Source organism: Thermobia domestica, chromosome 6, assembly GCF_964235325.1.
Source record: "Thermobia domestica chromosome 6, izTheDome1.hap1.1, whole genome shotgun sequence".
NCBI classification, from domain to species: domain Eukaryota; kingdom Metazoa; phylum Arthropoda; class Insecta; order Zygentoma; family Lepismatidae; genus Thermobia; species Thermobia domestica.
This window is the reverse complement of record NC_137459.1, coordinates 134,641,231-134,658,272: the sequence shown is the minus strand read 5'-3', so window position 1 is coordinate 134,658,272 and position 17,042 is coordinate 134,641,231. Positions and strand designations below refer to the sequence as shown.

At 36.5% G+C, this 17,042-nt stretch overlaps 1 protein-coding gene across 2 annotated transcripts in view; it reads left to right on the top strand.

Moving 5' to 3' along the window:
* Positions 1-15,795, top strand: part of mRpL46 (mitochondrial ribosomal protein L46) — a 47,839-nt gene extending 32,044 nt beyond the window's left edge. For both annotated transcript variants that reach the window (XM_081762145.1, XM_081762146.1), the window contains exons 5-6: positions 10,868-11,005; positions 15,022-15,795. In XM_081762145.1, the coding sequence (XP_081618271.1) occupies positions 10,868-11,005; positions 15,022-15,174 (291 nt within the window). In that variant the 3' untranslated portion in view covers positions 15,175-15,795. The remainder of the gene's footprint in view (positions 1-10,867; positions 11,006-15,021) is intronic.
* The last annotated feature ends 1,247 nt before the right edge of the window (positions 15,796-17,042 follow it).

The following is a 17,042-nucleotide window of genomic DNA, read 5'->3' as shown; positions in this document are numbered from 1 at the left end:
AGGGTTGTTAATGAATTACTAATGTGTGAAATATAAAGAAAATCGGTAGAGCCGTTTCCGATAAAACACATTTTTTTATTTTATCTTATTTATTTACTTATTTATTTATTTATTTTTATTATTTTCACTTTCCAGTAATACTCTTCTTTTGAGAATAGAGGTAAAATTAGATTTTAAAAAAAATTAAAAACGGAGAATTTTGTAAAAAAGTTTCAGTTTAAAATTTGTTCCGTATACATCGAACAATGTGGCTTTAGAAGTGTAGGACCAATGTAGTATACACATCTGTCGATTTTTGTTTTTCTTCTGGGTCACCATACCTGTCGTCACTGGAAAGTCAAAAAAGAGCTCCTCGTGGGTATATGGTTAGTGTATGCATCTTAGGCGCGGAAGGCCCGGGTAAGATTCTCGGTGGGAACTCATGTAATTCGGATCCCACGTTAGGCTGTGGGTCCATGTCTCATATAGCCTCGGTGAAAGGGAAGCTAAATTCTAATCCAACCAACCAATTGAAAATTAAAGAGTTATTAAATACAGCTCATAGATATTAGGAAATTACGATTATACTTTTGTAATTACCAAAGATGAGAATAAAGTGCAGACGCCGTTTTATGAGAGTTAATACCTAAGTGTTTCATCTTGTTCTAAACGGTAATTTTAGTTTGTAAAATTTACCGTAGTCTAACACATCATACCTTCCTTTTTCAACATAAAATACGTATTCTTTATGTTTCTGTTTGTACTGAATTGTGATTTCCCAGTTATTCAAGTACGTCACAGGGCCACGGTGGCTCAGTGCTAGAGCGTTCACCTCTGGTGCATGGGGTCCCGGGTTCAAACGCTGCTCCCACCAAGTGAACTTCGTGGTGGACAAACACCGTGTGCTTGGGTTTCCTTGGGGTTGTCCCGTTTCCTCCCACTTTCTTCATTCCACCATTTCATTCATTTCTCATCATCACCGTCTCCTTTAGCCTCAGCGGCATAACCGTGGGACGTAAAACTCAAAGATTTCATTTCATTTTGAAGTACGTCACATACCTAATACAAAAGACGGGACATTTCCAAAACTCGTTCATGAAAAAACGAACTAGTTTTAAATTTTAATAATAATAATAAAGAATACAAGTAATTTTAAACATCTCTCCCCAAATACACACGTTTGCCCGGCCTACGGTCTCGCGTCGAATTTCTTTTAATACCATTTCTACTCTTTTGTTAAAACATTCTTTCATTTTTTATTCTACCATCAATAGTAAGGAAGTTATAGGTTTCAAATTAAAAAACGGCCGCCATTTTGAATCAAAGTGGCTTAACAAAAAATGATCGAAACAAGAATTTTAGAGATTCTTATGAGGATTAAAGAAACACTTTTCATGTTTCATCTAGCATCAATATTAAGAAAGTTATATATATATTTTTTTTCAAATGGCCACCATTTTGAATCAAGATGGCGGATGTAGCTGACCAACAAATGAAATTGGGGCGCAATGGCTCAGTGGTAGAGCGTTCACCTTCCCTGATTCGATCCCAGCTCGCGCCGTGTGGACTTTGTGGTGAACAAACACCGTACTCGTGGGTTTTCTCGGGGTTCTCCCGTTTCCTCCCACTTTGTTCATTCCACCATTTCCCTCATCTCTCATCATCGCCGTCTCCTTTAGTCTACCCGGCATAACCGTGGGACGTAAAACTTAAAGATTTCATTTCATTTCAACAAATGAAATGCCTGACATGCCAATGTCATCTTGGTACGATCAAAACTGCGAACGTTATTATGTCAAAAAAAATTCATTATACCCATATACGGATATATATATATATATATATACATACCCTTCCTTAAATACCAAATATAAAAACATTTCGGACTTTTCCTGTTGGTTACACCACAAACCCTAAAACCACACAAAATTTCAAGATCCTGCAGCTGCTATAAGTATATTTCCTTCGCTTTCCTCATGTAAAGCTCCAGAAACTCAAAGGCTCGTTCTCTTTTCTCCGGAACCACGAAACAGCACTCATAAAATGCCAACAGACAACCCTCCCGCTGGTATATCGCATCCGTCAATGTCAGGGTTTGAAAAAACCCGGGTATTTTTGAAAAAACCCAACCCACCTGGGCCCATGTGGGTTTTTTCGGGTATTTTCGGGTTTAATTGGGTTTTTTCGGGTTTAATTGGGTTTTTTCATAATATTTCAATCTCTTTGGGGTAAAAATGTTAAAATATGATATACATTTCATGAGTGTCATTGTTACAATTTGCAACAACTTTCTATTCACTGCTGTTTTGAAAAAATTGCCGCCATTTTGAAATTTTATATTGGATCGCCGAAAAAATCTATACAGCAAATTTAGAAAGTCTTGTGCTTCTACCCTCAAAATATCCACTTAAAAAGTCCGAAAATTGCACCTTGTAGCATGGATACCCCCTATTTTGAAAAATGGCCGCCATTTTGAAATTTTATGCCGCCAAAATATATACAGCTAATTTAGTCTCTCGTGCTTCTACTTTGAAAATTTGAACTTGAAAGACCTAAAATTGCGCTTTGTAGCGTGGATATCAGCAGCGGCGCAAATTTGTCTCCAACATTGGGGGGACGAGTAAGACGGTATATATATATATATATATATATATATATATATATATATGCGATGTACAAAATATTTATGAAGGAGAAAAACAATGCTGAGGAGAATTACCCATGTCGGTCCCGGCGTCCTCCACAGGGGACATAAAATATGACGACATTATTATTGCTTTATAACTTTAAAATCCGACCGGCAACATTGAAAACTGTTTACAAGGGATGATCCAAATATGATCATTCCCTGTAACAGTTTTCAATGTTGCCAGTCTGATTTTAAAGTTGTAAAGCAACAATAATATCGTCATATTTTATGTTCCCTGTGTGGGACTCCGGGGCAACATGGGTAGGGAATCAGAGTTGTCTTCAACATTGGGAGGTGGTCAGATTTGAGGCTTATTCTGGGAGGTATCAATTTCATCTCACTTTCCTTTGTGACAGTTGGACACAAATCATCCCATTTCTTCCTAAAAGACACATTTCCAGTCGGATTATTGAGGGGGACAGTTCCAAGATTGTAGAGGATATGTCCCCATCATCCCTCCGGGATTTTCGCCAGTGGATATCAGCTATATTTTTTTTAAAAAAAGCGCGCCATTTTGTAATTTTACGTTGGTATGCTGCCAAAATCTAAACAGAAAACTTAGAGTGTCTCTGGTTTGTATCCTGAAAATTCAAAAGACCGAAAGTTGAACACTGTGTGGTAAAGGCAGACAAACTAACAAATGTAGATCGAGTCATCCTAGGAGCCTCAGTGACGTTCGCCAAATATGAATACCAAATAGCTATATTAATTTAAAACAAAGACATAATTCATCAAAATGTCTTAAATATTTTTCAACGTAAAATAAATGGTCTTATTGTTGAAGTTCACTTTCGATGCTTTGTGCATTCAATTACGGGAATTGGGGGCCGCGGTGGCTCAGTGGTAGAGCGTTCACCTCTGGTGCTTGGGGTCCCGGGTTCGATCCCAGCCTCCGCCAAGTGAACTTTGTGGTGGACAAACACCGTGTGTGTGGGTTTTCTCGGGGTTCTCCCGTTTCCTCCTACTTTCTTCATTCATTACTCATCATCACCGTCTCCTTTAGCCTAACCGGCATAACCGCGGGACGTAAAACTTAAAGATTTCATTTCATTTTCAATTACGGGAATTGCCCGAGCACTTGTTGCAAGACCGTTCTTTTCCGAAAATTAATTTAAAACAACAAAGATAGGCCTATAATTCATATTTTATAAAGTAAATGTTTCAACATGTCTAAAATGAAATGAAATATCCTCCAGCGTAAAATAAATAGATTTATTGTTGAAGTAATCACTTTCAATGCTTTGTGGGTTCAATTGCGGGAATTTCCCGAACACTTCTTTCACGACGGGTTTTCCCTCAAAATGCAGCTTGCTTTACTGTAAATCGAAACTTCCATTAATACTGAAGTTTGAATGCAGCACTTGAAATAGTAAGCGTTACGTAGTCTTCGGAGCTTCGAGCATTAAACTTCTTAATTTTGACAAGAATTTTTACGTTATTGCTAGTGTTGATTCTACAGAATGCTTATTTGAAGGCTAGCAACAAATGACTGAACTTAACTGTTGTTGGAAAACCAAATATTACTGAATACTTTTGTTACCATCAAAGGTAAGAAATAATACTAATAGTTTTACTAATGTATTTACATATTTACTGTTAGTACCGGCACCTATGACCTTAAACCCGTCAACGTATGAGGGATAACGTCCCTCGGCGGCGCCGAGTCAGGAAACACACGATTCACGGAAAGTATTTTCTAAAATATACAATCGCTTACTTTACTTCAAATAGGCTATAAGCATAATCCGCACATTAATTTGTTCTACAATTATCTCAAGCTAAGGTGAGGTTATTTATTTATTCATTCAGTGCATTTAGAGCTTTATAAAGGTCTTATGTTGAATATTGTTGTCTATCTTAATATGAAAGCATATAATTCGCTCAAAGATAGTTTAAAATTTGATAAAAATAACTTTCAATGTGATCACCTTAGTTGTACCAATAATACACTAACAAAAAAGTCAAAAACCCAGGTGGGTTTTAAGATGGGTTTTTTCGGGCTGGGCCCACTTGGGCAAACCCTGGTCAATGTGCTCTATAACGTTGCCTTATGTCTTTTCAAATTGTCAAGAAGAGTGTGTTACATAAAAAGGGACCTGATGGTCATTAGCAGTTTTTCCTTTGTCCCTTGTCAATTTCGTTTTCCTTATCCGTTTCAAAACACACTTTTTCCCCTTTCTTGAATGTGCACCAAAAACCTTCTCGAGACAATCCTTGGTTGGCGGTTTATATAATATTACTTTATTCCGAGTAATGAATTCATTGTATAAAGAAGTTTAACGTATTTTATACAAAGAAGTCTCAAAGTTTTGAAAACTTGTTTGACCAAACCCAAATATGGATGGGAAACAGGTCATCCTTTAAGTTGTTAAATTTTCGCGGTTGTAGCATTAAGAGCCTGCTTTTCTTCCCTTTTTTAATGTTAGATTTTTCTTTTACATAACTTGGATAAAAAGCAGTGGCAACATTGTTCTTAAATCAGAGGGCTGTATGACTGTACTACATGAGTTCCGTAGTTGATAAGGAAATGTGATGCGATGAAGCATGACGAGTGGTAAAGACTGTGTGTTATTGAGTCAAAAGCAACAGTGCCGTCAAGTAGAGGAGGAAAGCGAAAGCGTCATAACAATATGTTTCGGAAAGACAAATAACGTGAGTGGGTTCGGGTTCAGATTGAAGTGGCACGTGGGCGCAATGCACAACAGCGTTTTCAGGGACTTCGTGACGACCTCTTCGCCAAAATGAAGAAACCATTTCGCGGGAAGCATTATAACACAAGCCATATGGCAATTTCTGAGGGAAATCAACAAATATTGACGCGCTGACAGTATACACATGTGACAGAAGCTGATAGAGATGGGGGTGATTACAGTGAAGGAATGTAACATGTGTTCTGTGCATAAAGCCAGGTACGAATTATAACAATGTTGCCATTACTTCTTATCCAGCCCGTGTAATTCCCTCCTCCTCTCAAAAAATGAATGAATGAATGAAAACCCATGACCATAACACACACAATTACACTCTCTTACGCACAAGCTGCAGAAGGTGATCTTTGCCCAAGTTTGAAAACTATTCTTTAGTAAACTTTGGGATAGTCGTTCAGGTTTCGTAAATCTTAGTGCAACATCAGAGTGATTTGATATTTTTTACTAAAATAGATCACCGCTCTTATCCGAGCACATTTTCCTGTGATCTTCAGCATCTGAAGAATGTAGGAACAGAGTCAAGATTTCAGTGGCAACAATAATGCTGAAGACAGTGCTGTTTTAAATAACGTTGGTGTCGGTGTAGCTGATGATAGTGGTTCGAACCATAGCGTTTGTGTTGGTGAAGATAGTAATTATAATTCTAGTGTTAGTGAAGACGACGACAGTGTTCACAGGCCTGAAGCCAATCCGGGACCAAGTCATGACGAAGATACAGCGAGGAAAATGAAAAGAGAAACCGGAACTCCTTGCAAACAATCGCAAAAACTTGTGCGTAATACATTTAGTTACATAACAAAAAGTAAATTAGCGAGAGGAGCAGTCACTGAAAGAACAAAAATTCTAGACCTTCATTGATACACAGTGCAAACGATAGTGAATTGAGGTCCCAAAACTCCACAGAAATCGGCTAATAAAAGAACTGTCGAAAATCGGTAATTTCATTTGTGATATTGTTAGGCTCAAAATTTATAATTATCTCAGTGAATGTAGAAGTCCAACGTTGAGTGAAGTATTATCCTAACTTCGGAGGAAGATAACTTCCCGTAACAAAATGAAATTAATTAAATTTCAGTTTAACGTCCGACGATTATGCCCTTTAGGCTAAAAGAGACGGATGATTAAGGCAAGTGGATGATGATGGAAGAATTGGTGGAATTAGAATGTCGGAGGAAACGAAAAATGAAATCTTCGAGTTTTATGTCCCACAGTTATGCCGGTTAGGCTAAAGGAGAGGATGATGATGATGAAATAATGAAATGATGGAAGGAACAAAGTGGGAAGAAACAGGAGAACCCCGAGAAAACTCACGCATACGGTGTTTGTCCATCACAAAGTTCACTTGGCGCGACCTGGGATCGAACCAGGGACCCCAAGCACCAGAGGTAAACGCTCTACCAATGAGCCACCGCGGCCCCTGCGAGGAAATGATAGTACCCCGAGAAAACCCACGGATATCATGTTCACCACAATTCCGTATCAAAGAACTAGTTTATGTGTGCTGTTGCAGAAGTTAGTTTTTAAGTTTTGTACTTTGAACAAGAGAGGACTATTATGGGAGTCGGCTAAAATATTAGCGTGGAGGTATAGATTTTTGTCGAGAAACTATTTGATTAGGGACACTGGTTGCAAGATTGTCGACGAAACTTGGCACGATACACGGAGTTAGGAAGATGGTTGTTATTCTTGTGTTGTCAAAGCACCTGTATTCAGACAGAAACGTATCATGATTTTGCATGCACGGAGTGCAGAAGGACGGGTTCCGAATTGTTTGTTTATTTTTGCCAAAACATTGGGAATTCCAAAGAGGATTCTCATGATATGGACGCACAGATTTTTGAAAATTGGTTCTAGCACTGCCTCATAGAGAACTTGCCAGTTGATAGTAAATGCGTAATAGTATTAGACAGTGCGAGTTACTATTCACGACTTAAACAACGTATACCTACCATGTCTGCAAAAACTGCGGACATAATAGACTTTATGAAATGTCATAATATTCCTGTTCCACAACTCATAAAGGCGATCAAAAACTCGAATATGGACAAAGAGTTATAGATAGCATAGCACAAGGGTATGGTCATGAAGCTCTCCGTTTGCCACCCTACCATTGTTGCCTCAATCCGATAGAGTTGGTTTGGGCACGGTTGAAGACGGATGTGAAGAAAAACAGTACTATTTTTTCTCTTTGGGGTTAGTGTCTGAAAATTACTATGAGAGTATGTGGAGAAGATTGACAGTAACTTATGGGACAATTGTGTTTGTTGGCTATTTGTGTTAGAGAATCAGACAGTGAAGATGATGACGTAACATCAACTAAAGTCTTGTTACAATTGATCTTAAGGTTTTAAGTAATATTTTTTTTTTTCTTTCATAGTAGCATATTATCGAATAAGGTATTTATTTATTTCAGCACTATAAAGTTGTGTTGTAAAGTCGAAGATTGTTTTATTTAAAAATTTATAGCATTTGGTTTTTAGCCTTCCTGTCTGGTCTACCGGCTACATCGCGCCTTTCGTTCACGCGATCTCCGGTTCGATTGCAGTGAGACAGGCTTGAAATTTAAACGCATTACGATGGTTTGGACTCCATCTTAAAATGTAGGTTCACGTCTCGTATAGCCTCGGTGCCGAAAAGGGACGCCAGACTCAAACTAGCATTTGTTTTACAGTAATGTGTAACACAGCATAATAGGCACTTACGAATCACTGTTGGTTGGTTGTAGTGTACTCTCACTTTCAGCACTGAAGCTATATAAGACATGGACGTGCAGCTTCACGAATCACTTGCACACAAAACAGAGCAGCAAACTATTCTGACCTTATCAGTTTTTATTCTGGTTTCACTTCCCTTCTATAGTTGGTTGGACGCTCGGATACCACTTTATACATACATTAGGAGTCGCCTTATCTAGCCTTGGTATTCAAAAGAGACTCTAAATATAAATCAAGTAAATCACACTACATTACTAATATATATGAACCTCTGCGTAACCCCTTTTAATAAACTATTGTAGACTAGCTGAACCTGCTCTCTACACAGCGCATCATTCACATATAAACATGAATCTCCTTGTTATTCCACACGTATGTATTTATACATGTCCCTTTACAGACACACGTGAAAGACATCTTACAAAAATTGACAAGAGATACCATAAAGGGGAGATTTTGTCGATTACTTTTTCAATATCTCGCATCTTTTGCAAGATTTGAGCCTACTTCCGTTTGAAGTTTTTAATTCATGTATGATCAGTGTTTTCTTTCTTCTTGCATGCAGTATGTAATAAGTAAACACATTATACACACAATTAATTATAATGTCAGTGATATATGGTGTTATTGGGCAAAACACTCCAAACAATAAAGATACAACTTACTGTTAGAGTGGAGAAATGGTTATCCTTCGTTTTTCATTATTTGGTCATGAAACAAACACCCGAGAGGTATGCAACCCTATATACAATTATGTGGTGTTGGAATGTATAATGTGTAGGATATTATCCTATAGTTTTTTTTTCCTTTTTAATTTCAACACTTCCAGTGTAACCGTAAAAATGTAACAAAGAAATAATGGCCACGTTTTTTAATATTTAATTAAAACTGGACAATCTACACAAAATTTGCACTCGATCAGTGAAAACGTCATCTTTCTAGAGCCTGCAGTTTCCGAGATCTCATTGTCGAAAGGATTGGCCACAAACATATAAACGCCCACAAACGTATAGTTTAAAAGAACTCCAAAGATGGCAGCACAATTCATTTGCATTTATTTTGGAAAAGGTTTATTAAAATACAGAGGCTTTGAACAATAATTTAAAAAATAAACTTTACATGAAAGAGGACTACTTAAATAATTTATTTAAAGTACACATAGTTTAAAATATTTGTCTCTGTTAAACGTGGAATCACAAATAACCGTACATCAAAGGTTATAGGTTGGAGCTCAGGCGCTTCTGTTGTTTGTAGCATTATAATAGATAGATAATGTATATAAATATAATACTTATTTTGCGTAAAAGGCCTATTATTGTGACTCGATGTCCTTTGATTAGCATCAATTAAACTGATCGGCATCAATTATTCCGAAGCTTATTGATTGGATTCTTACGTCCTTATTTGCAACGAGGCTCATTGGCATAGCTAGGATGTTTTGCTAGGGGGTGAGAATTGAGAGGGGAGGGGGCTTGTTGTCCTGTTTTCCTTTAATACGCCTATGCCCAGGCTATAGAAGTCGGAACCTACCGCTTAAATTGACAAACCAATCACGACTTCGATTTGTGACCGAGTCAAGCACTTTTACCGAAAGTCGAACCCGGGGCCACGACCATTAATGGGTATAATTAATGCTACATTATGTTGCGATTGTGAATTTGCAAAGAAACTTTTTGAACTATTTTTCAGCTGTTACTTTAATCTTCATCGCCGGGAAGAAGTGTGCTAACTTTTCTTACAGTATTTGTAGGCATCAAGTTTGTATCCAATTGATTACAGTTTAAAAATGAGTTCTGTATCGAGTTTATTATTGTACAGTATTTGCATTTTGATTTACGGGCCACCTCCTTTCGGGGACTCTTCGTATGTTAAGTGATTTCTCGCTATTATAACAACTTTTAACATCAAGAATTAGATTGCTTGACGCCTGAATGTATCAAATAGAAAATTACTGTTGATAATAAACCTTTAGATTCGTGAAAAATGCTCCCTTTACAGATCGTCCTCGTAAGTCGGTCGCGAGGTGTGTATACACCCGCTTGGCCCGCAGGTCGGCTCGTGCTGACCTCTGTGTGTGTGGGGGGGGGAGGGTGGATCGTTTGTTTTTCATTGAAATGGCAAAAGAGCTGATCGATTCGGAACGTTAAAAGAAAAGTCATTTGGTTACAATATTAGTTAAAAATGAACATTTGTGTCAAACCATGTTATTGTGCTTTTGTCATAATTATGAAGGTCCATTTCCTGCACTGCATAATTTCAGTTGCATATTTCTTGAAGTCATTACAATTCAGTACTTAACAAAAGTTTCATTTTCATGTAGATAATTTAAAACCAGTTTACACAATCTGTAGTAATGTTGTCTACGAGATGAGAAATTATTTCCTCGTCTCGCCTCGATTCTCGGAAAGCTTTTCTCGTCTTATATTGTGAATTAATGTACAAAATTTATGCCTTGATTTTCTTCTTAATTTCGTCTAGAAGTTACCAGAATCCTTCCGCAAACGAAAGGTTCCCGATATAACATTTAAGGCATGCATTAATGAAAAGAGGAAACACGGATTTAGACGTATTTTTACACACCAAATCCTCTGTAGATGCGACATTTAAAGCATATTTATTATTAGAGCATATTGTGTAGTAACTTATGTCTAAACGTTGATAAATGTCCTTTATTGTGTTCATACAGCACTTTGTCAATGTATAATTTTTATAATATGAATAATGTAACAGAAAGCAGCATATGATATATAAGATTTGGGTCACTCTTCTCTTTCCAGACAGCAGAGAGAGTTCTAAGAGAAACCTGTGGCAGTAACCTGAACGTCCATTTCCGTGGAAGTGCTCCCTGGGGATTTTACAAGTACAAGTATCCGAAAGAGGCTTGCAACAATTCGGAAGGCACAGTCGGTGCAAAGGTAATGTATTAAAAATTGTAACCGACTTTATTCCCTTAATATCAAGCTACTGAAAAATGATGTTTTGTTAAATAATAACGAGTTTAACTCGAATGCATAAACTGTTTCTAATGTGTTTCCAATATGTTGACCAGGGTTATTGAGGTTTGAAGAAGAGTTTGAGAACAAAATATCTCTAATAGATATTAGTAAAGAGTGCGGCAGAAATAGTTAAACGATGTTTAAATGCAAAATGTTTATTAAGTCACCTTTATTGCAGAAACTGTTACATTTCTAGGAAGTACGAGGCCGCGGTGGCTCAGTGGTAGAGCGTTCACCTCTGGTACATTGGATCTTTGGTTCAATCTCAGCTCACACCAAGTGAAATTTGTGGTGGACAAACACCATGTGTGTGGCTTTTCTCAAGGATCCCCCATTTCCTCCCAGTTTCTTCGTTCCACCATTTCATTCATTTCTTATCATCACCGTCCCCTTTAGCCCACACGGCATATTGTGGGACGTAAAACTTATAGATTTCAAAGATTTCTAGGAAGTACATACAAACGCGATTGTCACTGAGGTGTCCACTATTAGTTCCAAATACATCTCTGCACGTCACCCCACAGCATTCATCGTATCTGTTCAGTGGGGTTTGTTGGATTACTGTCGAATAGTGTTACACAAATCATACAAGGTTGCAGGTCATGTCATACAGACTTTATGCTTTAAATATCTCCACGAATAGAAATCTCACGTCTACGAATCTGGCGAGCATACAGGCCACAAAACATCACCGTTACGAGAGATAATTCTTCCTGGGAACATTCTCCAAAGAGTCGTCAAGGTTTCATTGGCTGTGTACGATGTAGCTCCATCTTGTTGAAACCAAATTGTCAAAGACGGTACCTTCTCAGTTGTGAAATTAGAAAGTTTTCTAGCATGGACACATACAGAGCGGATGTGACATTCACAGTGTTTTAATCTTAAATATATATATATGGTTCAATAATTACATTCCAGCAGACACCACACCACGCCGTTATAAAAAGGTATCTCATAAATCAACTGTGAGTTATCAGGTGCTCAGTAACGACAATTGTGCTTATTGACACGCCCATTCATGTGGAAGTATGCCTCGTCAGACATTATTAAATTATGCAGAAAGTTTGGGTCCTCTTCCATTAGTCCCATCAATCTGCGGCAAAATTGAATGCGTGTGTTGTAATCTTGAGGACGTAACTCTGAACCAATTGAATTTTGTATGGATGGAAATGTAAGTCCTGGTATAATATTCTTCGCACACTTCTATCTGACATGTCTAGTCTAGTGACATGGCATGGCGACGCACAGAACGCCTGGAACTTCGTACCATTGCCTCTTGCACCCTTTCTTCCTTTGCCTAGGTATGCAGAGTACGTGGGAGATCTGGTGATTTCTTTGCTTTAGCTGAAGCATAGCTCGGAAATTCTTCACCCAAATCAGGATAGTTTATCGGATTGGCACTTTCTCATTTCTCCCAATGTTAATATGACGTCTGAACTTACGCTGCTTCGTTCTTGCATAGTCCTTGTTCCTGAAAATACACTCAATAGCAAACGCACCTGTTTATTAGACCAAAGCTTCATGGCTACTGACGTGTGTAAGAAACTACACGTGGCGCGTTGTTCCAACGACTCGCACTGCATGCCTACTAATGGCATTGAATCTCTTAACAAAACAAGAAACAACACGCTAGCTATTGCGATGCGTCTTCCCGCTAAGTCTGCTGTACGCTTCATTTGGGTGAACGCACTGTCAATGTACAAAACGCTAAAGCGAAATATCAGGTTCCCAAGACAGCTTTATTTCATATATAAACATGCTTTGTGATGTCATGACCAATTTCAGAGAAAGTCTTCAGCAATGTGTAAAGGAAAATGGTAGACATTTGCAAAACGTTCTTTTCTAAGACTTTTTTTTTCTGATGTGAATAATATTAGCAGCATGTGCTCAATTCAATGACTATATGAACAATTTTTTTTCTTCAAAAATAAAATTTATTCCAGTTGCAAAACCGTCAAATATTTCTGCCGCATCCTGTATTTTATATTAGTTCCTTTAGTTTATTTGTAATGATTACTGCAGCCATACACTGCACAATTAGGCATTCTTGTATTAACGATAAATCGAACACAAAAGAATTTCCCCCTGTCGCTTACACATCGTGTTATCTCATGTCACTCAGATGTAACGTCACAGTTACAACGATACTCCAGGCCATATGCGCATGAAATCACCTTGCTCTGTTTACACTATGGCTTTTAGAGTTCTAATTCCAAGAAGTTCTTGCAAATGTATAATTTTATGCAGTTTTGTGAACTTTACTAATGTTTGTTATATCTATTTATGATACTATTATATCTAAAAAATTGTATTTAACGTAAGTTTCGAACTAACATATACACGAAAAGTTCCATTTAAAAATTATACATAATATTCATTGACAAAATTGCTTATTTATTTTATAACATTTTAACCAAAATATTTGTTAACTTTCATAATCAAGTAATTTTCTCATTCTCTTAACTTTACCTTTTAAATTATACATTAACAACTGTACAACAATACGCATTGCACAGTGCGGAAAGTTGTCAATCATATGTCTAGTCTATCTTACATATAGAATTGTTAAATTTAATTTTAAATATTTTAGTCAGTACAGAGAAGTCAAAAAATGGAAAACAGTTGATATTGTTAATACGGTTCAACCCATTCCTTCAGTTTGAATTTCTTAATCGACTTTAAAAATCATTTGGTTACATGCCCATTAACGTACATACTTATTACATTGTAATTTGAAATCGATACAGAAACTACGTAGTTGTAAGTAATGGTGAAAAGTTAATTAGCTTTATTTTTCGTATATTTATAATATTTATTAACGTGTAAAATAATCACATTATAACACATGTGCGATGTATTGGAATGCAAATATGTTTGATTTCAATCATTTCTAAAAGAAATTAGTAACTCATTCGACCGTTCATTTTTAGCACAGACTAAAACCTATTGTTTAACGTAGAATCTGAATCACACGTGCTGCTACAAGGAACTAGTACCTCACGCTGAAGACACATTTGCTAATCATATATTCATGAAGAAGCTTCAGAATATGTATGAAATTTTGCAAGTGTAGCTGGAATAGCCTTTACTGAACCTGCCTTTAATATACTGTTTATGACTTGACTCAAATGCACGATGATTGACCTTTCAGCTAGTTTTTTTAAAAAAAAAAAAATGTAGCTTATTTGATTGTAAAATCTGAAATTCTATTTTTCGACATTTTGCCATTTCCTGCTTACTGGTATAGGAAATGGCCAAATGTCGAAAAAATAGAATTTCAGATTTTACAATCTAATAAGCTTACATTTCTTTTTGGTCTAAAAAGCCTAGCTGAAAGGTCAATCTTCGTGCATTTAACGTCTATAAATGGATGTTTTCTTGTACAAGAAAAGAAAATGTTAATATAAATGGTATATATTTCAAACTATTTCGTGCAATGTTTGTAACAATTACTTGTATATCTTCCACTACCATGCTCTTAATGGCCTCCAGATAATAATCCATGATCTCTGATTTCGGGCGTCTCCAGCGTAGGTCATCGTCTATGCTCTCCGAACCCCCTCGTGAATTCGGTAGCTCATTGCTTTACAGTGCAATAGAAAGAAGTAGTCCAGTCAAGTACGTTTCTTTGTAAGTCACGATCTTTTTCTCGCGGGTATTGGATCGCAGCTCTCACTTCTTTCTTGTCCATTTTCAAGTTGACTTACACCTTACTTCGACGCACACCGCCTGCAAAGGCACGAAGAATAATAGTTTTTGTGTTAAGTGATAAAAAGCATTGTTATATTGACATACTGCAAAATCACAACTACGGTAATATTTCTAGGTGGGGCCAAGATCTTTATAAACTGACATGTAAGCAGAAGCTAGCTACTTCTACAATTCGCATGCTAAGTAGTATTAATATTTTATTACATCATTTTCTTTTCTCGTAGGTATTTTTCATGAAAGCTCAACATCTTGCTGGACAAGTAGAAATGAACAAGCAAGAAATAAAGGATCACTGCTGGTTGACGAGAGAAGAACTTTCAAAAAAGTTACCTAATAACTACGGTCAAAGTGTCCGAAAATTTTTAATAGATGATTAGAATATTCTAATAAATTATTCAGAAGTATTATTATTTTATGGTCCATACTGACAGTTTTTTTTCCCTTGCAACTGGGACATCTTACGTTCAATAGAAATTCTATTTTACTATATGAGTGTCTGGATGATGGTGTACTTGGAATGATCAATATATCAAGGAACATGTCTTAAATGGATTGTGATCTTTGTAGTTATATTAAAGTACACTTTATAACCATTGAGCAGGTTCGTACGAAATAAAACTAGGATAGTGAAAATAAATTTTTATTTACCTATTTTTTTTATAACGAACAAGTATATATTTTCAAGCATATCTTATAAATGCTTGAACTAAAAGCTAGTGACTTTTCAAAGGAAAGTAATAATAAACTTCGAAGTTTTTCAAATATGAAAATAAATAATAGATCTCGTATCAAAGACGTCATCAAAGTACAGCGAATCCATGCATAAATTTTATTATACAAGAAAACTGGCATCCACAAGAATCAGTCAAATGTGTTGAAGTTTTTATTGTTACTTCGTAAGCTGTTTACAATGCGAAATCTTTAAAACTAATTGATGGATAGTTTGGATAAGTATTAGGGGCCTTATGCAGAGTCGTTTTGACGTATGATTAGCGTCATACTAAAGGCTTGTTTACTGCAGTTAACATGTGTTAGTCGAACTCTTTAGTATGGCTTTAATCACGCGTCAGAACGACTCTGCATAAGGCCCTAGGTGTTTATTTTGTTTTAATGTATAAATGTATGCACTCCTTAGGTTTGGTATATTTTGCAGTTCGTTCTGAATACATATTTTTATTTGTATGTACTTTAGCACTTTCGTATATTTTCTAGCAAAAGCTGCACTGTGTTCCGTATGGTCGGAATGGTACTTTTCACGTATGAACAAAGGATCAACTGATGGCAAACACATTATTACTTAAAGATCTGAATTTCAGCTCCCGTTTAGCCAAAATATCTATCGGTGATGCAAGTCATTCCTGTTTTTGTGTTGAGTCAGCAGTTAGCCAATGAGAAATTATTTCAATTAAGAGGCAATGCCTTCAGTGGGAATGAGAGCCAAAGTCCAAACTACATGCTGACCAACTCCTTCGTGGTGTGTAGCTCCATGAAATTTTTATTTTAATAATTAAAATAGATTTAAACAGGAAATCTGTAGAAGATTTAAGTTGCCATGACGTTTGTATACACTTAAGAGAGTAAACAAAGCGTTACTCGATTTAGTTATTCGCATTTTTATAATATTGTAGACTACATTAGTGTCTAGCATAACTTTCAAGCCAGATTCAAAATTTGACTTCAATATAGTACAGGGAATAGTTTAACATCATGATTATACCTTTTAAGGTAAACAAGATTGTGATTGATTCTGAAAGAATTGGTGGAATGAGTATATGAAAAGAAACAATAGAACTCACGATGCTGTCCATCAGAAATTGACTTGGTCTGGGATCGAACCAGGAACCCTCACACCAGAGGTTCACCGCCAAGGTGGCATAAGAAATAAATTATTCTTCCTATTATTTCCGATGCTTTTGAACTTATAAGTGTGAGTAATCTACAAAATTCATAGAATTGATTTATATAGCATAATTCAGCTTTCCCCTCTTATGGTGCTCAACTGATGTAAGCTATACACACACATATATCCATTTCTTTATATGTTCTATCAAGTGCGTCATGCCTCATAACTCCATTAGTTCATTTGTACCGTTACCCTTTGAAAATCAACTATAGATGAATTAGTAACATTTCGTGTACAAGTGCATATTATAAAAGTAATTTTGATTAACCACTATTAAGACGCAACACGCTCATTCATACCTATCATTGCTCCCCCACCGCCACAAACGCACATATTATTAGT